At 39.6% G+C, this 23,498-nt stretch overlaps 1 protein-coding gene across 2 annotated transcripts in view; it reads right to left on the bottom strand.

Annotated features, from left to right (window-relative positions):
• The window catches only part of LOC141797548 (histone deacetylase 7-like), a 53,111-nt gene that overhangs the window by 26,869 nt on the left and 2,744 nt on the right, over positions 1 to 23,498 (bottom strand). The window contains exons 1-8 of one of the 2 annotated variants that reach the window (XM_074679038.1): positions 17,046 to 17,445; positions 3,570 to 3,748; positions 2,921 to 3,011; positions 2,330 to 2,444; positions 2,066 to 2,145; positions 1,046 to 1,159; positions 670 to 767; positions 51 to 149 (exon numbers count right to left, since the gene is read on the bottom strand). In XM_074679038.1, the coding sequence (XP_074535139.1) occupies positions 51 to 149; positions 670 to 767; positions 1,046 to 1,159; positions 2,066 to 2,145; positions 2,330 to 2,444; positions 2,921 to 3,011; positions 3,570 to 3,698 (726 nt within the window). In that variant the 5' untranslated portion in view covers positions 3,699 to 3,748; positions 17,046 to 17,445. Of the gene's footprint in view, positions 1 to 50; positions 150 to 669; positions 768 to 1,045; positions 1,160 to 2,065; positions 2,146 to 2,329; positions 2,445 to 2,920; positions 3,012 to 3,569; positions 3,749 to 17,045; positions 17,446 to 23,498 lie in introns of those variants that run through there. The other variant, XM_074679028.1, reaches the window with a different exon arrangement.

Genomic DNA, 23,498 nt, shown 5'->3' with positions numbered 1-23,498 from the left:
CAATGAATGAATGAATGGAAAAAGGTTTTAAACTGAGAGCCCTTACTGACCTGTGCAGGAAGTCCAGCAGTGATGTTTGGCATGGCAGTGGGGTTGGGAGGCACAGTGAAATGGGCCAAACTCCCATCTTTCAGCAGCAACCTTTGTGCCTAATAGACATAAAGGTATTTATTACATTAGTTATCAGAACAAAAACTGCAAACAAACTATCACTTCATCCCACATAAAAAAAAAGTTTTCTTGACGTTTCCATTGTTCCATAAACTAAGTCCAGGGCTTAGAGTTTACCATCTTAAAAGAATATCTTAAATTCAGATCCACTTTAAATAAGAGTCATAACAGTCTTGTGTGCTATGCCGTGCAGCAATTTAAAAGAAGATTAATATCATCGTCATTTGTAGCAACACAGTTGTTAAATTAAAGTTAACCATTGCAACCACTGTATCATGAGGACTTTATATTCTTATTAATAGAATGGAGAACATCCTTTTCCAGGAAACATTTTATATTGATAAGAAAATAAAAGCAAAAGAGTAGGAATATTTAACACTCATTGTTCTTCATTGTTAGTTTTAGTGTGTTTTTGGACTGAAACTGAACTCCAACTTATGTCACCGTCATAAGGAAGTTGTCCATATTGCTGGAGTGAACCATAACATCAGGGCTCACCTCATGGTTCAGTGGGAGGGCCCCATTGTCTGCCTGGAGGCTGTCATTGGGGGAGCTGCATCCCGATGCTGGGTTGCTCCCGCTGCTGGTGGAGGATTCTGGGTGAATTGTAAATTATGGCATGTCATTCAACTAGTGAGAGCAAATAGTGTCAGTACAGATGTTTCTTTGTCACTGGTGCACAAAGGAAGTTGGAAAACTGACCAAACTGTGTCTGCATGGCTTGTTTTAAAATATAACAAAAACAAATCTTTCACAGAAAGTCTTTAAAAGTAACAGAAACAGAAATGGAACATGGAGATCATTGCGTTATAAAAGATAGAAGAACAGCAAGTGCACAAAGTCATGACAGTTTTGCAACCTGAAGATGTTTTACCTAGAGTTTCTGTCCTGTGCTTGACCTCAGGAGGGGCGCTGATTTTTCGATGCAGTGGGTTTGGTCTTGAATTGATGAGCTTTTTAATTCTCAACTTCAGAATGGGCTCAGAGTCTACACAAAGAAAATAAAAACATCCACACACTCAAACAAAATCACACATTATGTCATTGATGACCAAGCTAATTTCCAGCATATTTTGCACATACCTCAATAAAACACTTAATTTCCATTACAAAACCAATTTAAATCACTTTAAAGCGCAGACCGACCTAAGCAAATACGTCAACTTGGTGCATAGCACAGAAAAGACCCACGTTTACATTGGTCAGCCTCCAGTGAGTCCAAACAAAACAATCAATCAGAAGCTGGCTCAGAGTGGATTAAAGGCAGCTCTTTGTTGGGACTGAGCCAGAGAAAGCAGTGATGGGTGTGTGTGTGAGACAGAGAGTGTGAGTGTGTGTTGGCACCTTAGGGTTCTAGGGCAACACAAACAAATACAGGCATTTTGAATTGTTAGTGTACTTATGGCTATGAACAGGAAGACTAACCACTCCCACTCTCATTCACACGTTGAGGGAGACCTGCTCCAGACTCTCACGCAGTTCATTTTACACATACCTTACTTGGAGTTATGTAACTGTTTCAGTCTTTGTGTGTCACAGTCAATGTTAGTCTTTTTTATTACTGTTCGTTCTCTGGCCCTGCAGGTCTGCTGCTTTATGAGTTTGTTTGGTCTCACTAGAAAGGAGACTCCTGTGTCCCATTCTGTGGTCAGGTGTGTGTAACATAACGACAGTTTGCTGGGACACTGCAAGGTGCCACACTGAACAAAATATCCCACTGAGATATGCAGTCAGATGACTTTGAGTAGGACTCAAATTACACAGAGCATACCACAACAGAACAGACCTGAAATGGAAAATCACCAGTAAACTTCAGAGCTGTCACCTCAGGCTGGGAACCCCCATCACAGACAAAAACAAAACAAAACAAACACAACAGCCAGAGGTTACTCACATGTCCTGCGCAGAGCAGGGTCTTTGCGCTGGTCTTCAGGGGAAACTTGAGGATTTGGGGACATGTCAGGAACTGGGAGCCTGCGCAAACAACAATCAAATGTTAATGAAATGTCAGAGCATTAAAACTAAAATGCTGTCTGATGCAGTAACACATGCAGTAACTCTTGCATGAAATTGTGTCTGAAACTTGGTCTTTCTTACCTCCTTTTAAAAAGGTGAATGAATGTTAGGTTTTGCTCTGTGTGATGCCCCTCTCACTCACCTGTACCCTTGTGTGGGGCTGCTGTGGGTAGGAGTGACTCTGTCATGTGAGGTCTGACTCTTCATTATTAAGTGTTCCCGCAGTTTCTGCCTCACCATAGGACTGGCTACTGCACCTACCAAGAAAAAAATAAATTATTCAGGACAAATAGTCTTTAAGATCACAAGCAGAGGGGCTAATAACTTTTTTAAAAAGTGAATTTTATGGTCCTTCCTGTCACAAAATACTGCCTGGAACCATAGCAGGCCTTCAATTACAAGTAAGGAGACTTCTGAAATAGGATCCAGGAGATCTTTGATGTTGCTTTATGCTTTCTTAATTTCCTGTATGTGCCAAAAAAAATAAAGCAGTTTTAAAAAGAAAAAAATGGTTTCCTGAAAATGTGTGTTTATTTCACTGTGGTTAGATACAGTATGAGTACAAATTTCCTTGGAATCTGAGAATACATCACAGCAGTCTTGGAAATCCCCCTGCTTTTTCATTGAAACCTACAGTGACTCAGATTAAGAGCGTGTCAACAACTAAATGGTTTTTCAGAAACCTGCGGAAACCCATTACAGTCAGGAGACAGAGGCTGCATGTGATACTCACTCGGCCCAGGTTTCCTTTTTCGTATCAGCTGTTGTAGCTCTTCTCTTTTCTCTTCCTCCTCCATGTCTCTTTGTCTTTGCTCAGTGTTATACTGCAGAGGAAAATGGCCAGAAATTTATCTGACGGCCTCAACTACGCATACAAAAAATGCATTGAGAGACACATTATTAAATTTATGCAAGATTAAGTACTGCCCCAACATTTACATGTTCAAAAGGGTTCCCAGCTTTAGTGAAGCACTTTCATAAAGCTTTATCCAGGTGATTCTGGATCAGCTTCTTCAAGAACCTGATGCTGAGAATGACTGAGAAAGGTGGTTTGTTTACTGTAACCTGACCTGCTTCCAAGAAATTTCTGCTGAACATTACACCTGTGTTAAGTAGTGCAGTGAAAACAGCTGTCTTGTTCTTGTGGTCACGTGGCGGGAGGTCGATACGCCTCGCACTTGGTGTGTCTCACCCAAATAATCCATGATTTCACAAGCGAGTCTCTGAAATTTCTGAATGCTTGGGTGTCTAGAACAGTGATTTCATTTAGACTGTCTGAACCAAAACATGAAACAAAATACAAAATATAGAACATAAAAAATCTAAGATGAGCTCTGTTCATTCAAATGTTTCATATCAATAAAACATTTTGATTGTTTTACCTGTAAGTGCTGAGAAAAAGATGTGCAATGCTGATTGGAGTGGGGACCCAGGTAGAAGGGGGGCTGGGGGGTCAGCATGGCCAGATCAGCATGTGAATGAAGCAACCTCTGGGCCACACTTAGGTCCATAGGGTGTCCATGAATAGGTGATGAAACTTGATTTCTGATGCTGGTGTTCACTAAAGAAAAGGACGGTGGAAATAACATTGGTTTGTTCATGGGGGCAAGAAGTTTTTAATACTAATTCAGATTGATTTTCTAGCATCAGTGTGAGTGTGTCTGTGTGTGTCTGTGTGTGTGTGTGTGTGTGTGTGTGTGTGTGTGTGTGTGTGTGTGTGTGTGTGTGTGTGTGTGTGTGTGTGTATGGTACACTGTACAACCTAACCCTACACAAACAAATTGTATGTCCCGAAGCAAATACAATTTGTATCAAGTATCGGATTATTTCAGAGTGCATCTATAATCTCTGATATAAGCAGTCAATTCCAGACTCTGCTCCTGCTGTTTTTGTTTGATTTATTTAGGTTATTTTTTGGGTCTTCTAAGTTATTTTCTTATTTATTTATTTTATTCAATTACTAGTATATTCTTATGTTAAATGTTAAAATTTCTATTACCTATTGGTTAATGATAAGTCGGTCAGTTTTTCCTCATACCTACTGTTGCTGACTTCTGTTCTTTGTTTAAATAATATCACTTAATCAAGCCTTTTCTAACATGACAGACATACTACAAAATAAGTAATAAAAGTATGCATGTTTAATGCTGATATTGTATCGGATTAATATCGGCAACGGCCAACACTTAATGCTGCAGTATCGGTATCGTATTGGAAGTGAAAATGTAATATCGGGACATCCCTAGTTATGAGTACTCACAAAAGTTTCCTTTTGTGAGAAAACAAGCTACATCCTCATGGCTTAAGACTGGGAGAGTAAAAAGAAAATCAAATGAGGAAGAGGAGACCTCCAACACTGGCCAGGAGAAGGTACAGAGGTAAGTTGATTCAGCCCCGGTGTATCAGCTGATGATTACTGGTTATGTTTTGAACATATTTAATAGTTGTGAAACTTGGGGAAAAAAATGTTTGATCCGTCCAAATCCACAACTCACAAAGTAATGACTTCTAGTCTACATAGTATAGCAGTCACCTGAGGGAGAGGTTTTTTTTTTTTTTTTTCTACCAAGAAACTAAAAAAGAACAATCAAAGTGTGCTTTACATCTGCTTTACATAAACATGGTCACCACTGTGCACACAAGTGTTTATTTATAGGCCTGTGCACAGTTGTGGACTTGTCTTTGAACTGTGCATGTTAAACCGACAACTGTGCAGAACTGTATTAAAGAAAGCATAAGGGAGAGAAGTGTGTGTGTGTGTGTGTGTGTGTGTGTGTGTGTGTGTGTGTGTGTGTGTGTGTGTGTGTGTGTGTGCGCGCTCGAGAAAGAGAGCAGAGGAAACAGGGTGGAGAGCTGGATTTGAACACTATACGGTCAGGCATTTGGGTCAGGTACATGAATCTGTCATCCCCCTTCCAGGCTTTACAAAAATGAAGGAAATAAAAACTCTAAATTTAACTCAAGTGAGACAACTGAACCAAGCTCCTGTGTCCTAACCAAAGACAGATGTCTTTTTATAGGTGCACAGGAGTCCGTAAAGGTTTTCATTCATTTATGCAAACCAGACTACTGTTACCATGTCAGGTCAAGCTTTAGTTTAAATCTATAATGATTTATAGGCATGAATGACAGAGCAACACCCTGATGTTGACAAAAAAGAGCTTATAATCACTGATGCTGAAGAAACATCAGCCTCAGGGCTTTCTGCAGTTTCATGAGGCACCATGACAACAGGACAAAAACAAATGCATGCTCGCAGACAACATGATACTGTTTTCATGTGTCATTATGACGGACATTCGAAACCAATAAACTTGTTCAGGAATGTTTCTGTACGACTGACACAAAGTCTGGACAGATACAGTATGGAAGGAGACACCGTCATCCCTCTAAGGTAGAGGAACAATGAGAGGGAGGGGAGGACGTGGAAATTTACTGAACTTGAGCTCCTCAATGACAGCCACCAAAAGATTACTCAACAAATTTCAGATCTGTGAGAAAACATTTCTTAAATCATATTCCCGGCTGAATTACACTACCTGGTAGGAGCGCACTTTGTGACATTTTTATTTGACAGGAGCTGTTCCAGCATCCGGTACTTCTAAAAACAAAAACACACTTGCAATAGATATAATACATACATTATAGGACCCCAGGAAGAATAGCCACGCTCTCGGCAAGTGCTAATGGGGATCCTTAATAAAGTAAAGTAATACAACTTTAACTTATTTTGGGAGTATTTTAAGATTCAACAACTGAGTATAGTTTCACTAAACCAACTCTACAGTTCTACAGTTTCATTTAGCAGACTCTTTTCTTTAAAACGACGTACAACACAAGTAAGAGTTTAGACAGAATGGAAAACCTGGCTAGTGCAAAAAAGTGCTATCAGTTATTTGGCTGCAGGTGCTGCCAGTAAGTGGCAGCACCTGCAGGATTTTTATTTTTATTTTTCTCAATAATGTTGAAAAATCTAGCCAGCTAACCACAATCAATTGCTGCAAAAATATACTTCAACTTTAACAACATTCAGTATTTAGTGCTGAGAATTCACTAAGAGCTGGGTCTTAGACCTTCTGACTCAACTCACAATAACACTTTTAAATCAGGTCAATGCTGTAACACACTGTGTTTTAAAATCTTTGACTCAGATTTATGTTCAAAAAAGACTTTCACACTTCAGGGGCTGCATCCATTAAAGTTCCCATATTATGCTCCTTTTCTGCAGTTTAATATGGATCATTGATTTCTTCATGAAATTGTAGTAACATGTTTTGGTCCAAAATGCCAATAAATCAAGCACAGCAGCATTGTTTCCAGGCTCTCATAGCCCCTCTGTTCAGAACTATCTGATTTAATGGGCGTGACCTTCATATGTAAATAAGCCACCACTGATACCGCCCCGCTCTTCAGCGTCACTGAAAGCTCATTTACCGTGACATTACAGGCTAAAACAACAGGCTAACTGCAGCTAAAGTTAGCATCCTGAAGCAGAGGACAGGGGGCAATGAGGAAAAGCTCTTACATCTGCTCCACAGCACACAGCATTTAAAATACTCACATTTTCAGGGTCCGAGGTTTGTTGGCAGATGGTTGGTAATGCGCCTGGATTCAGGACCAGTCTATTCGCTAGCTCTCTGTTGTACTGTCTGAAGTTGGAAAAGCAGTTGGCCTTGAAGTGACTAGCACACACATACACAGTTTTACTGAGTGTAGCTGGCACATCTCCTTGATAAATGAACTCTAGCCACCTAGTCTTGTCTTCTTCCGAGATGGGAAGCTTGTGCATGGAACTATGTGGCTGTTTACATCCAAAAACAGAGCAGTGATGGCTCTTCAACTTCGGCGTTCTCCTCTCTGTGGGTAGAGGAGTGGGCGAGGAGGAGGTTTGGGGATATCCGCTCCGGTGGATCAACCAGGTCAGACTTGCTCCTGATTGGTCAAAAATGGAATCGCTGACGTCGGCAAATCCCCAAAATCCAAACAGCTCATTTTAGGCCAGAATTTTACTTTCACAAGCACCACAAAGTACAGTTTTGTCATTAAATATCACATTTTGTGGGCTGGGAGGAAAGCCAAAAACCCACAAATTCCACTAAAAGACTTAATAAAGTGAATTTTGCATAATATGGACCTTTAAAGGACTGCAACAAGGCTGTCATATTTCATAGCCTGCTTGAAATCCATTTCACAAATGTTTAATTCTTTGCCTAAGCCACAAAGGATCTAGTTTTTTTTTTTTTTTTTTTTAATCAAATTGGGCCTTAATCATATGTTGCAAGCTACTTAGCAAGGAAGCTACCCTTTGCTTAATGATGGGAAAGGACTCTGTGAGGGGTACAGGGCCTCTACTGGTGATACAAACAGAAAATCCTGAACAGGGCAGGGCTGTCACAATTCAGTATGGCTTTAGCCGGCAATTACCCTTAAAAGGAATCAGTCCCTGAATTAAGACACATCCGAAATAAAGGTAGGCTTAGAAAAAGCTCACAACCTCATCAAATCCAACCTTCAGTTACAGCCTTAATCAAACCTCAGTGAACAGACGGCCCTGAAGGCCCACTAACTACAGGGGCTGTACAGTAACAGACCATAGCATGACTATTTGACCCTCTTTATCAACAGCACCACCGACTCAGAGGGAGAAATAATCACGTCTGTGAAGGCGTTTCAGGTTGACAGAATTCCTCTGGAGAGGAAAACACTCCCACGGTCCTGTTACTGCAGGTCAAGTGAGACTTCCACTCACAAAGCAGAACATGAAAAAACAGACAAGGGGAGTTAATAAGACCTGAACCGTTCACAGTGCAAGATAATATCTCACAGTTTGAAGCACGTGGTTTCAGTTCTGTAATGCCGTGTTAGCCCAATAACATAATAACATCACCATGTATTCACGGGGCGCAGTCATGTGTTTTCTCTGCACAGACGTTAACAGAAACTTAGACAAGCTTTTGAATGAAGATTTATACTTGGATGTGTGATTATTTCCATAGATTGACATAGAGCCAGAAAAACAAAGAATGACAAGCCTTTTGTTGGGATTGAAAATGTTGAAATTATGCTTGCAATTTGCTCGCTTCCTCCACTGCATGGCTCATGTGCAACACTGGAATCCAACCTTTCCAGGTAACTCAGGAAGCCATGTCATGTCAGACAGCTAAAGAGACTCCACACAACTTCTACCTCTCACCTTCAAATCTAAACCTGCATGTTTATACCTTTGTCTGCTCCAAACTTTGGGTTAATTTCCTCCCTATACACAAAGTGTGTATAGAGAAGAGAATGATTGTGTGTTTTCTGAGGTAGTCACTGGAGATGTGGGTTGGCTGTGTTTGTGGTAGTGCATTCAAACACAAAGTCATACTTACCAAGAAAGAAAGCTCCCATTAGAATAAGGAAATGACCAAGAAGTCAGTCGGACTGCTCACAAAAGGAAACCCTGGGTTTAATTTAACACTTGAACCACAGTTAAATGTACAGCAAACTGTATGAACGTGGTCAACTTGTACTTATCTTTCAAAATATTTTTGGTCATTTTAAAGAAAAAGCCACTGTTGTTGTCCTTTTTTAACCCCAAGAAGTGTAAAGATGATTCTGATTAATTTTCTAACCTCACTGAGCATCATATTACCAAAAAGCAGTAATGCAGTGGTTCAGGTTTTTTCAGCCAGCACTGCTTTCCAGGGTCTGGTATTAATCAACTGTGCCATCAAAATAAATACTTTAGAAAGAAAGGAAGAAAAAAAATATTTATATGGTAAAAAATCTGAAATGTCTTAAAAATAAGAAGAACTGTGTCTAGATAAGATCTGTTTGCGTGATTCTCTGCCTTTCATTTAAGCACAGTGGTGCTAAAAATAGGCAGGAGACAAACTTCTGGTTTCTGTAATAGCGCATTCGTTTCACAACCATCATCCTCTTTCTCTGAGCCCTCTGCAGCAACACACTGGAGCACACGCATACACACACATGCAGACTTTGCAAGCACACACACACACACCAGACGAGTCACACAGAAACAGTGACTTCCTGTTTCTAAAGTTAGTCTGAACCATAACATCCTCTTAGTTCATTTAAAAGAAGAAGCTGCTATTTTGGTTGAAGGGCCTCGCCGGCTTTGTTGCAGATCGAGAGTTACAGATGTCTCTCAGCAGTATTTATACGCACACTGTGGCTCTAAAATATGATTTGTTTATTGTTTGGCTGGAGGGAACTCCACAGTGGTATTGGATGGAGTCTGGAAGACACAGATTAGGGTTAAGTGCTAGTTACCCTGCGTATATATAAACACAGGTCATTGGCTTGGGGTTCATGCCTGGTTAGATGAGTAAAAAATGCAGAAAGATCACAGGATCAGAAAAATATAATATAAAATATAAATATAAACTGCGAATTCAAGCTTTTGAGTATTAACTCAACTATAACTGAGTCTATTTTCACGTTGGTGATCATCTGTTTGATCTCTTTCCTGTTAATTACATGCCGTCAAACCTTGCCATAACATTAACAGCACCTGATGGAATTGATCAGAGCCACTCAGGCAAAAATTAGCATTAAAGACTCTCAACACCCTCTTCATGCAGAATCTTAAGTTGTGCCAACAGGGTGGAGGTTCACTTACACCAGGGGGTCCAAGTCAAACAAGTACCTAGGCTCATTCATTCCATCAGCAGCTTGGTTCTTTAACTAATTGTAGTTGCTGTCACTGCACATATGGACCTGATCAAAATTTTAAGACCAGTTTATAAGTTGCAAAATTTACATTTTGCATTGTTTGGTTTCAAAATCCAAAAAGAGGAAATGGGATTGAGACACACAAAAGAATGAGTAAGCAATTTATTCCAAGCATTTAAACTAAAATAAGCTGTTTAACAGCTGATCAAAAGTTTAGGACCAAAACTAAAAAAACCCCAGAAATAATAATAACAAAAAAAGAAATAAAAGTTTTAAAAAAGGACTCAGTAATGAGTAAGTCTGTATGTTGATTACTTCAAATTTTTGTTATGGCGTGCTCTGTGCGCCGTTTCCAGGAGGCTGATGCCGTTTGATGGCTATTACACTCCAGTTAGCACCAGTAACAGCCCTAATTTGGGTCAAGGACCAACTCATGTCATGTCGTTATTTTTAAAAAAAGCTTGACAAAAGGATTTTGGAAAACAGCTGTGTTTACATATGAGAAATTCAGCGTTAAAAGGAAGTTTTATCCTTTTGTTTGCCTCCAAAGCTAAGGTACCTCAGCCAGAAAAGGATCTTCTCAAACAAGACCTACAGCTTCTGTCCAAAGGACCACTTTAGTTAACTCAAAGTAAAATATTTTACTTTTTCCAATTCATTCTGAATCTGGTCTCGGGTTTGATTTCTGAACCTGCAGCAGATTCACTATCACAATAACTTTATCAGAGCTTCTCCATGATGCTGTCCACCTTCAGCAGTCCACCCAACCCACCACCCTCGTCCTTTCCACCTTCCCTCCCCTTACGTTGAGAGGAATCCACAACTGTTGGGGACATTCTGTCCCTCTGCTTCCGAGCAGCTGGAGTATCAATCTCCTGACGTGTGCATCCATATGTGTGTGTTTTCTGTGGGCCCATCCACTGTGCGCCAAGATATTAATAGCTTGCAGTTGTTTCCTTTGAGTGTACACAGCAGGTCTTTGTGTTTGCATAAGTAGGATCTTCTTGTGCGACAGTTGGAGGTGCATGTACGCATGTCCTGGTGTGTGTCTGTGCTGGCGTGTGCTGGTGCCAACTTATTAATAGTGCCCATTTGTTTCCTTTGGAGAAACACTGTGGCTCTTTGTGTGAGTTTCTGTGTGTGTAACCATGAGGGTGTATTTTTAGATTCACCTGTCGGTAAACATTTGTGTTATTGTACGCAATCATGCAAGTGCACACATGTTGGTGACAGTGAGTTTGTTCGATGCTGTTGCTTAACATATTAATAGCATGGCAGCACTTGTTTTCATGAGTGTGTGGCGTGTGTGTGTGTGTGTGCTTATGAGTGTATTAATAGTGGTCCCAACTGCCCACATATGCCTCTGTGTGTGGATGGTGTGTGTGCCAGGGGCTGTCAATAACTTTGGCGTCACTTGTTCATTCAATCATTTTGTGAAGGCTAATTATCAATGTTATTCTTTCATAAAAATGTCTTAAGATTCCTTAAACTTGATTGATTTAACCTATTATATTCATTCTTTAAAAATCTATTTCAGCTCTTCACTGCATTCAGTTACCTTACTTTTAATATATTTTTATATTTGTAAATATTATTAGTACTATTTCTACTTTTCTATGGCTATCTTTGAAATATCTAGTTGTTGGCATTCATTGTGGACAGCAAAGACAGAATTATATTGCTCAGAGAAACACGTTTTTTTATTTACTGTGAATATGACAATAAACACTATGAATCTTGAATCTCACTGTGTGGGTTTCATTATGGTATTTAAGAAAAAGCCTACCACATTTTTTTTCCAAAGGCCATTGTGTCACCCAAAGTTTGTGGCTTTATTTGTGCCACTGCTAAATGTGTGGTGTGAATTGTTGCTGCTTGCAAGTCTTCAAACCCACTTCAGTTCCATCTCTTGTTGTTCAAGACTGAAACAAAACTAGTAAGTATTACCAATACCACAGTCATCATCACCAGGCCTCACAATACCTTTTTATTAAGTAATGGGTGAAGCCACTGGGATTGTGTCCGTTTCCTTTACAGAAGATTCAGTTTTAATATGTCACCACATCATTTTTTGAATTTCTGCTTGAAAAATAACTTAATGGTTCATTATTATGTAGAATTTGAAAAACACTGATTGAAATGCAAAAATATGTGTCAGTTTAGCACAGCTAATTTTATTTCCCTTCAAGGCTTATGACGTAACAGCTTATTACAACACAGCCCTACATTCTCATACTTAGCAGTCAACAGAAGCAAGAAAAAAAACTCAAAAATTATTCTAAAAAACATTTTCTGTCTTTCTCCTAAAGTCTTGTTTTGGCGAGTCCTCAACACCCTCTCCAACAGAAAGTTCAGAGGCCAGAGAGTTATAAGACTTCTCTTGATGTTGTATCCCTGAGGCAGGGTAGGAATGGGATGAGGGGGTCACTGGCTCACTGAGTGAGAGGTTGTGTGTACATGAGAGAGTGTCACAAGCCAGCATGCTCTTCACTGTGATTCACCAGCTTGATTTCTCACAAGCAAAAACAGACTGACAATTGTTGGGATGATTTTTTTCTGCTTTGGGAACCAAAAGGTCAATTTTTGGAGGGTAAAAACAGCTCTAAATTTGGCCCAGGGATCAGTCATAAGGTTGGCATGAGACTGAAACTTAGTCCTGCCTGACAACACACACAATGTGTGTTACTGTGAAGTGGATTAACAAAGATACTTTCATAACTGGGCAGGTGCTCATCGTTCATGAGAGAGAGTGAGTGCTGACGCAGTAATACAAATACACACCCTCGTTCAGACATACCACACACAAATTATCACCTCTACGTTGACCTCAATCATGCAAATTAGAGCTCAAGCTGCTGTTTGTCCTGACGGGAACTCCAGCTGGCTTCCTTTATGTAACTCAGAGCTTTAGTGATGATCATTTATCGCTCATTTACAGTATCAGGTCAGTGCTGCCTTTACCTCATCTCCACCTACAAACACCCACCCTGCTCTGTGATCCTACAACAACCAGATGTTACGTCCAGTGATACAGCCTCCACACACCCACAAACCAACACTTAAATATAGACATATTCCTTTTTAACATGGAAAGCCCAGAGCCTGTCATGAGGCTGAATTGACCAAGAGTGCAAGTTTAAAGCTAAGGTTGGCCTACCTCATGTATCTATAGTTGTGTGCACAGAGAGGTTTCTTTGTTTCTATTACTTCCTGGACTCAGTAAGACAAAGGTTACTGTCTTATGGTCCAGGGTAGTTTATTTTCCACTGGTAACTTTCTTTGTTGAAACTGTTTTGTTTTCCAGAACACAAGTACATATTTTGCTCTCTATCCCTCACACACAAGAACACTCTCCCATGATTCACAAACTGAGTGCTGTTCCTGTTGCTGTGTTGTTTGAGGAGCAGAGTGTATCAGTAGTCAGCTGAGCTGATCTTAAATCAGGAACAGGAAATGTGATCCCAGGCTCTGGCTGGTCCAGAACACTGTCCCTATTGTCAGTGCACTGCTGTGTCTCACACTGGGAAAACACTGGGGACTTTTAAAGGTTATCTGTCCTGGGAAAAGGTTTATGTTCACTTCCACAACTGGCCTGCAGCACGAAGATATGACCAAAATGGGCATATAACCTCAAAACTGAATGTGACTTCGTTTCTGTTATGCCTTTCACTGAAAGAGTAAAGCCTACACAGGTAAAGGAAGTAGCTTGCCCAACAACATCCCATATGAGTGCTTCCTCAATTCAATTCAAATCCCTAGGACAAATACTCCAAAGGATATGTCACTAATTCACTGGTGGTGGAATATTCCTTTAAGATCCCGGTAAATCCAAGACCAAGGATTTGGGACCTATTTGTTGTCAATACACTAAAAAGACTTTCAAGTAAAAAACTATTTATCCGGATTTTCTATCTTAATGGTAACGCTGCGACTCTCTGTGTTCTTATCATGCAATGATTAATTTTCATTACTAGTTCACTTTTTTTATGTTATTAGTCTTTACATTTTTATACTTATATGTTTGTCCTTACATATATTTTGTAGTTAAAAGCAGGGGCGGCGTCATGGGTGGGCCCAAGGGTCCCAGGCCTATCCCCTTTCTGGCCAGGCCCACCTCAAACTTTTCTTGGAGAAAAAAGATCTTTCTTTCTTTCTTTTTTAAAAAATTGGTTTTGAAGAGGGATATTATAAAATTTTGTCACTTTGCACTTGTTTATAAAACAAGCCAAGTTGGTAAAATAAAGTTATGAATCATTCAGCCTCATGTTTACTGGTGGGACTAGAGAAGGATTTTACAAAACGCTGTAGGTTTTGTCTTTTATTTGATCATGGTTAATGTTTCTGCTGTTACAGCCTACAATACATGTAAAGTTAAGGCGGCGCAATCTATAAAGCAACCAGATCTGCTTCAAAACAGACAAAGTAACAGTTTTTTATCTATAGTAATAGTTATTTACAAACTTTTGTCATTTCTGGCCCACCTAAAACTGGTTTGGCGCACCCAAAATTGAAATCCTGGCGCCGTCCCTGGTTTAAAGGGGCTGTGAGGTCTATCTGAAGAAGCTAGTGTTTTTCTTGGATAAGGACCCCATTTCCCATGAACACTTGCACTCAAGTACTCTTATGAAGGCAGATCTTCTTTTTAACACTAATTATCTTTGTTCTAGACAACGTTTTACCAAATACAATGTGACGAGATAATGTATCCGTAGTTATTCAGCAATTTTGTCCCCAATTTTACGACATGCAAACTTAAATTCACTTTGTACCATAGTTTAGTAGATGGCTAAATTTAACTTTACTCACAGCCCGGCGCAGTGGGGCGTGTTAGAGAATCCTGGTTATGTCCTGCCAGAAATAGCATTCAAAAATAGCCTATATTGCTGCTGAAAATCTCATTTTAGATTTGAATTATGATCAGGCACATATCTAGAAGTGAGACTTTTATCAGGATTACTTAGAAAGTCCTCACAGATCATGGTACCATACTTTTTTGGGGGGATCAAATTTCTTGATCAGACCATTCACTTTGTTGCTATGATTCAGTAAATATCCCCACAATGGGAAAAATAAAGGATTTATTTTGTCGTATCTTATCTTATAGCCAAACAAAACCAAAATTAAAAAAAAATCTATCTTTAGCAACACTGATGATATAAATTTTCAAAATTGTGTCTTAAGATTTTTTTTTTAAGGACATTAAAGCTACAAAGGAACTTCTTGTTTGTGTTGATTCTTGGCACACATTGTAAACACATAACACAATACACCTGAATTCTTGGATGATATTGTCTTTAACATGTGATATCTGACTTCTTTTCTTCATTTCTTTTAACAAAAAAACCTTGTTTTCTTTGAACAGTAAAAGTATCACCTACTACACATCATTTTTCATGAAAAAAATGCAGAAACTGGCTCTTTCTGCAGTGAGCTGTAAGTCACCTTGCCTGACGTCTACGCTAACCCAGCAGCAGCTCTAGGAATTCAGAATAACTAAACAGAAGAGAGCAGTCCTGTTGCGCATGGTCTTGCTTGTTTTAATAGCTCATACAGAAGCGTCAGTATTCATTTTAGTGTGTCAAAGCGAGCTAAAACTCCTCATAGCTTTAAGTGATGGCTGGTTCAGCTTAAGTACCACTGACACTCAGGCAGTAAACAGACTGATCAATCAAGTCTACTCTGAGACTAATCTTGTCATTTCATACAAAACAGATTATCTCTGGGTTTGGTCTGATGGTTTGATTTAACAGTAAATAAAGAAAATCTCAGCTTCACAACTTCAGGGCAAATTAATCACATCACACTGCAATGGTGTGAGAATTATAAGCTCACAGAAAGAAAAAAGAAGACTTGAGTTGATATTAAAATGTCTTAGTGTCAGAGAAAACCCACTGACAAATAGACAAACAGCATTTCATCATCTCTACTTCAAGGGAAAATATTCTCCCAAAGACAGCAGTGAATAAGTTCCCCTCGAAACTTCAGCCATATTGGGGTCTGTTTGGTGTTTAAGAAACGTCACAGTCAACCATAGAGGCTGTCACAGTTTGTGGAGCCATGAAGCCTTTGTGGTCACTATTCTGGGTAAGATGACACTGACTGTTGCTTGTTATCAAAAGTGTATTCAGTCTATTCAGTGATCAGCTTTTTCTAAGCACACACCTGTCAACAGAGCAACCATGCATGCACACAAGTAAACACTTTCAAACAACACTGATAACCTGACATGATGAGAGGGTCATGTGAAGGAGTGTTGGCGAGATTTCGAAGGCAAACAGAGCGGCGTGCACGGTGTAGCTGGTGTCAATTCCTCTGTCAGGGCCCTCATGAAACTAATGTAACTGAATCTGCTACAGCAGCGAGGCTATGACCTCATCAGGGACCTGGACACATGAGAACATTATTCCACACATGGCTGCCTTTTGTATGCCTGTGTGTGTGTGTGTGTGTGTGTGTGTGTGTGTGTGTGTGTGTGTGTGTGTGTGTGTGTGTGTGTGTGTGTGTGTTTTATTTTGTCGGGGACCAAAACTAGCTGCCCACCCCATGGTCCATCAAACAACCACACATTTGTTGCCTGGTGTCCAATGAGTCAATTTTTCAGTGACGTTGTGGGTAAAAATATGTCCACAAGGAAAATCTACACCAGCAATCACAATGAAGCCTTAATACCATAATGACACTACCATTTAGCACCTTAAAACAGTCATGTTACTTGTCAGATTAGGATAATTACTGCAGCTTTAGGTTTCACATAGTCTTTTGAAGACAGCTAATGAAGTAATTCAGACTGTTCAACTGACTCTTTACCATGACCTCTACAAGTACACCAGCAAATTCAGGAACTTATTACAGCCCAATTTAGCTTTCAGTTCATAAAATAAACAGGTGAAATCATCTCACTGCTACTGCAAATCTCAGCTCAGTGAGATTTTACACCTGTTCAATTTGGATGTCAGCCAGAAAAATCTACTAACGGTGCTGAAATACTATTTCTTTTTTTCCAGTTAAACAAAACTAAAAAAAATCTCTCCTTCAGCAGCTTACATCAGTTGTAGTTCACAAGAAGGCAGTTAAAGCAACAATTCAGAGTAGTATTTGGTGCCAAAAAGAAACGACAAACAAAAAAACTAGGTTTTAAATGCTTGCCCCACACCGAGCGTTACCAAACATATACTGCTTACCTTAAGGAGATTGAAGTTCAAAAGCGAAGCATTTTCTATTTGCTGGAGCCAGGTTCACGATAACAACAGCTAGGTCTGACTGGAAGACATGTCGGACAAAAACTTAGTGCGGCTGTCAGCACTTTCATCTTTACTCGTCTGAGTCGAAACACGAAACCGGCTGTATCTGTGTCAGTTTAACAGCTCCTCAGGAGGAAAATCACAAAAAACTTTACTCTCAACCGCCAGCACGCGCTCTACTAATCACGTAAAGTAAGTTCAATTTGAAGTGTATCTCGCTTTTTTATGTAAGACTGCACACCGTCACCGAAGGCAGCTTCCACTTATCTGTCTCCTCCTCTCTGAAGCTACCTCTCGTCAGTGAAACTGCTGATAAAACCTGCCCGAGTCTTGCTGTCATCCGCGTGTGTGCTGGTGTGAGGGCTCCATCTACTGAACCGAGAAAGGTAAAGATGCTCTCTCTCTCTCTCTCTCTCTCTCTCTCTCTCTCTCTCTCTGTCTCTCTCTCTCTCTCTCTCTGTGTGTGTGTGTGTGTGTGTGTGTGTGTGTGTGTGTGTGTGTGTGTACCCATCCTGTAACACAGTGATCACCAAATAGGCTAGTAAGCTACTAGGGTACAGTCAATGCACGGAACCACAAATGCACGTGCCATTTAGCATGCTAAGCTCTCAGGACCCCGTTATTAAATCCGTGTTTAAAATATTCCAGCCATGAGAGGACCTGAAGACAGAAACTCGTTTCTGCTAGTAAAAAAAAAAGGAAAAAGAAAAGAAATTGTTAAGTCACCATTATAAAACACTAGGTCATAATTGTGTGAAACTTTGTTTGAGACTTACCATCAAAAAAGAACCCCCCCCCCCCCCCCCCCCCATGGAAAAAAAAATTAAACAAAAATAAAAAACGAAAAAGTGCTTTTATTTATACATTTTTTTCCTTTTCCTTTGTTCCTTCCAAAAGTGTGGCTCTACTTGTGCTACTATTAGGTACTTTTATGAACTATGTTCACCTTGTCCGAATATTACGTAAAGCTATGGTGTACAATTTGGAAGCTTTGTACATCTAAATAACACCGTTTATAGGGCTGTTATGGTCCTATGGTCCAATCTACACAATAAAAAGACCAAAAAGAACGATAAAAATCCATTCAGTATATCCGCTGCAAAGCTGCATACTAGTTGACCAATCCGAACCGCGCATGGCATGCGCGGTTCGGATTGGTCCGTGAGTCCATCCAATCCCCTGTCTCCCTCGTTTCAAAAGTTTCAAGGAAAAGGCTGAGGCAAGGAAGAATTATGAGCAGTACAGGTGCCAACAGAGACTGAATATTGGAGAAATCTACCGTTAGAAAAAGCTGCAGGGGGATTTAGGACTGAAGACTGACACAGGTAATGACTTTGTTTACCACAGTGGGAGATGTCAGCTGAAAACTCTGGTTAGTCTGTGCCTGTACTGGCTAATGACTGAACGCTGCTGGTTGGAACGGGTCGGCTCTATCAATAGATTTTAGCATAAGTTAGCCACACATCTTTAGCATTGTAAACTGAGCTGGTGAAGACACACTGAGAAAGCCTCGCCCACAGTCAGCTCTGCTCTGATCAGCTGGCAATGGCAACGCCAGACCTGCTTCGCCAGCTAATTCATGGTTTTGATTGCGCCGGTCCAATTGAAAAAGCTACCACTGTGTGTTACAAGGAGGATGACTGTCTTGTTTGTTACATTTTCTGCTGGCCGGCTTCTTGCTCTGTCGGATGGGGGCGTGTTGTCAGGAGGCGAAGAAGGGCGATATAAGCTGGGGGGCGGGATCTTGGAACACGGAGGGGAGGGGTGAGTGAGGCTGCGTTTTTCAAATGTGTCTTATCAGCCGAACTGGGTTTCAGATCATAGACCATAGCTTTTAAGATGCTATGAGGGGTATCTGTTTTAAATGGACTGCCCCCTTCGACACCATAGTCTAACGCACACTGTCATAACTGACTATAAATGACTTTCAACCAAGGGTGTGTTTGTTTTGGTACAGATTTTCTTTGTTCAAGTCAACTTTTTACAGGAAACGTGATGAGGTAAGGTATTCATCAGTACAGTTACGTTTGCTTGTTGTTTTAAACATGACAACAAGCAAACGTAAATTTGAACTGTGCATCAGTAGTCGGCTAAATATAGCACTGTTAGCAGCCTGGTGCTACCATGTATCCGTAAACCAACATGACAACAAGCAAACTGTGAGTTCGTAGAGTAGTTTAGTAGCTGTTCAAATGTAGCGCTACTGACAGCCTGATGCTGTGAGACGTGTCTGTCACTTATAGTGTTAGTGAATGCTGGTTAGCTATGTCCTGTCACTTCTCATCTACCAAGCAGAGCTAGCGCAACCTCACTCTTCATTTTATTGATTGACTCTCAGACCAGACCAGACTGCATGATGGTTGGAATGGACATTGGCGCAAACATCTTAGCCTGTGTTCGCCTGTAGCATGTGCTCTATCAACTCTCCTGTTCAGCTGTCTTCTGCTAGTCTTTCCTTTTTTTTCTGTCTGACAATTAGGCTCCTTTGTCCACCCACCCTCATTGAAGAAATTTTAAAAAGTTTTCAGCAGAGAAAAACACAGCTCTCTCTTCTCACTCCTAAACTGTCTGTTTCCCAAACTACCTACTACACTAGTAGTAGATGATGATTCTGCTACGATATGATTAACAAAATAACCAAAATGTCAAGGTCTACCCAAAGTTTGTGTTGTACATTTGAATAATGATGAAGGCAAAAAAAAAAAACATATTACATAGAACATGTAGTATGTAGAGGGCGGTTTGGAAAACAGCCTTTGTCAGCCAGCATGATGTTGTCATGGAGACTTAGACATGCTGTAAATCAATCTAGTCCTACTCAACCCAATCGGGAAGTTACCAAGTAGAATTTTGAAATAATCTGTATTGGTTCTGATAATCTCATTTTAAAGTGTGGACTATGACCGAACATATATCTAGACTTTTTCAAGATCACTTTAAACTGCTCACAGCCCTTTAGATATAACTACTTATGAATAAGCTTGTGAAACCGCAGGCAAATTGTCACACTGTAGGACATTGAGGTTTTCTTTCATTTCAGTTTCACAGGCATGAATAAATACTACTTCAGGCAGCGATCCACAAAACAGGAAATAAAGTGGGTCTAATTTTACAGTTCCACAGTAATTTCCCCAAAACTGAACTCTTACTGTGTCTTACAGTTTTCTTATTTTGCTTGTGGCCAAATCTAACCCCGGCCCATAAATGAAAAATAGAGATCTGATCTGACATTTTCAGGTCTGTAAAGATAGAAAAAAATTCTGGGACAAACAGGCTAGTAAGAAAATTGTGAGCTTCACAAGAATTTAGTTTCATGTGACCTGACCATCCTTGTCCCGGTCTTGTGAGGGAGTCAATAGGTTTGCTGTTGTTGTTGTTGTTGTTGTGTTAAATTGTGTACCCAAGGAGAGAGTTATGGCCTGAAAAAAGAGTAATTCAACACCACTCTTCTAAATCCAACAACAGAATGACTTTTCCTCCTGTGTTTGGCTGGACTTGACAGTCCATCCCAGAATCACGGGGGTCTGAATAATTTGAGATTAGTGTGAGCAAATTGAATTTGATGGCAGATCTGCCATATTGGACAGCACATGCTAACGTCAGAGTCTTTTCTGTTTGTGGAGGTAGACTGTGCTAAGTAACTGTTGTGTCACCCATCTCAAATCAAAGGAAAATGTTTTGTGTGATTCAAATAGAAAAATTGAGATTTCTCTACATGGATTCTTTACTGTTTTCTAATGGCTTTATATCACACATAGTTTGACGGATTATTAAACATATTATTAGCATCTGTGTTTACTGGGCTTTGCTGTAGCAGTTGAAATGCATCTCAATCAGAAATGTTTACAGTAGATTTATAGGCTGGCATAAAAAAGGACAAGAATCGTATCCCCTTTTATTTATGAAAGATTAAACACCAAGACCTCATTTTGTTTTTATGAACAGACATGATGATGTGGCATCAAAATTTGTTTTTGTGTTTTGAAACATCAAATGAAACAGAGTAAAGATAGGAGGATCTTAAAGTTATTGGCTTACATTGTTTAAATTATTCATGTATGTAAAATAATCACAGTGTCTCCTTTTTGTGATAGATATTTCTAACTTCAGAACTGGACATATTTGTGGAACTATACTGACCTGAATATTTATTGTTAATATCACAGACTGAATTAAGTTAAGTCTACTTCTACTCAGATTTGTTTTTATCAGTGAAGGTTGAGTTTTTGTGGCCAGTAGGACTTACTCCTCTTCCAGTCACAGGAAGCCAGTAGGAATGAGAGGAATGCAGTCAGGCAATACAGTGATGGAGGGAGCAGCAGTTGCAGGGCAGATTGCCAAAACGTGAAAGAAACGGGGAGAGTAAGGGAAAAGATAGGAAGAGTTAAAAGGTGATTAAAGAGCAAAGAATGCTGGGGCATGAATAACTAATATCAAAATAAGAAAAAAGCCAGTAATGTATGGCTAGACATTGCATCTGTAGGCATGTTGCAATGTGTAGTTCTTTTCAATTTTATGTGGTTACTGTGCGTACTGTTAGAGGAGTAAATGATAGATTTTTTGGTCACTGATGGGGGTCTCACCATACCGACACATGCGTGCAAAGCCGTTTCTTTGGTTTTGCCCTAATATTCATCAGTGGTTCAACAGTGGTCTAAAGAAATTCATTCAGTTTGGAAATGGCAAGGATTAAGGGAAAACTGTTGCTGTAAATTGACACTAGGTGCAACAACGAAAACAAAAGTATGAACAAAACAAATCACAAAAAACAAACACAATCAAGTTAATCTTTTTGGGGGGTTATAAACTTAGTCAAACACTTGACTTGACCTATGACTAAAATAAAATCTATACTTTATTTTAATCTATGCAAACTGAGCTAGCTCATTTTTAATGGGAACTTTCACAGCATTGCTGTTTGGTTGTAGCTCTGTGAATTAATTGTCACATACAAAATACTTTGTAAGTGCTCGCTTAATACTACTAATCTTCAAAATGTGATCAGATGTACTGGAGAGGAACTACCAGCCCAGGTCTAATGGTGTCTGTTTAGCTTCCCAATAGTTTAATGATTATGTAAACACAGAGTTTTAAATGTAGCTAGTTCTAGGGAAAGACCAGCTATTGACCCAGCTATAATGGGGAAAATCTGACCAAACAAGTGCCCAAAGACATGGTAAAGAAATGACCAACCTTGCTGATAATCTTATTGAGCTATGTATAATATAATGTAAACATCATAAGGTAAACATGATAAGTACAGAGCCATCTACCACCAGAGCCTAGCTTCAGATGACGTTAGCTCCACAAAAAGGAAAATCTTAAAGAAAGGTGATACGTTTGTCGTTGACAGCGTCGAAACTTTTGCCATGTAGGTTCCTATATTTTTATTAAATATGGATTTCAAAAACAAGTTTTTGACCAAGCAAAAAAATGTTTGTCAGAAAAACAGCTTGTTTGTCTTTTGTTTACATCCTGTTCCAGTATCCTCTTGATGTCTTAGGTTGAGTGTAGAAAAGAGACCATGATTTACCTGAACTGCAGGTCTACAAAGCATTGTTCTGTTGAATAATTTACGTTTTTTTTCATTCAGCTCTATAACTTGTATCAAAGATTTTTTCACGTGTTCAGGTTGGCCCCACTTAGCTCTTGTTGGCTCCTTTGTGGTAACTTTGAACTGAGAAGGCGCAGGAGGCTGTTGCCTCTAAAACCTTTACATTCCTAACAGCAAAGAAAAGTCAACCCACAGTGGGGATAGATGGCACCCAGCACCCGCCTGGTTTCTCTGGAAACCGACACTGATGGTGGAAAGTGTTGCTTTACGACGCCTTCGCACTTGTGAGTGTGTATGTGTTGGAAAAGGTCAAAACATAGTTAGGAACAGTTAGTTCACACACTACAAAATTTCCTGTGGTTTCAGTGAAGCTGCTGTAAACACATTATCCATTCTGGATATGATATCTGGTTATATGGACTACATGCAGTAAGAAACACACACATATTCTAGTGGCTTTTAGTCCAGTGCATAATAAACCCCAAAATAGATGAATGTGAAGATGAGGCAACTTTAAATTTACTTTCTATTTCCAGCTAAATGTTTTTCCATCTCTGTCCAAAAATTCTTGACACAGATAAATTTGAAGACAAAACTATTTTTTAACACGTTAAACCAAACACATTTTTGTACCAACATTTTTGGTTGTTTCTTTCAAATTAGAGAAAATTCATGCAGTTAGAAGCAAAATCCACAAGGGGGTGGTGCTCATAAAAAATTCTGCATTGTTAGTTAGTTATCCAAACACAAACAAAAACCTGTTCAGGTGAAAAAAGGTGAAAGTTAATTTGGTGTGTTTAACCTGTTTATATTGTAAACTTAAGCTTCTGAAGTGCATC

The sequence above is a fragment of the Halichoeres trimaculatus genome, unplaced genomic scaffold, assembly GCF_033239565.1.
Source record: "Halichoeres trimaculatus isolate MK-OKI-2021-1 unplaced genomic scaffold, fHalTri1.1 fHalTri1_scaffold_1, whole genome shotgun sequence".
In the NCBI taxonomy this organism is placed as follows: domain Eukaryota; kingdom Metazoa; phylum Chordata; class Actinopteri; order Labriformes; family Labridae; genus Halichoeres; species Halichoeres trimaculatus.
This window is presented reverse-complemented; position numbering and strand designations above follow the sequence as displayed.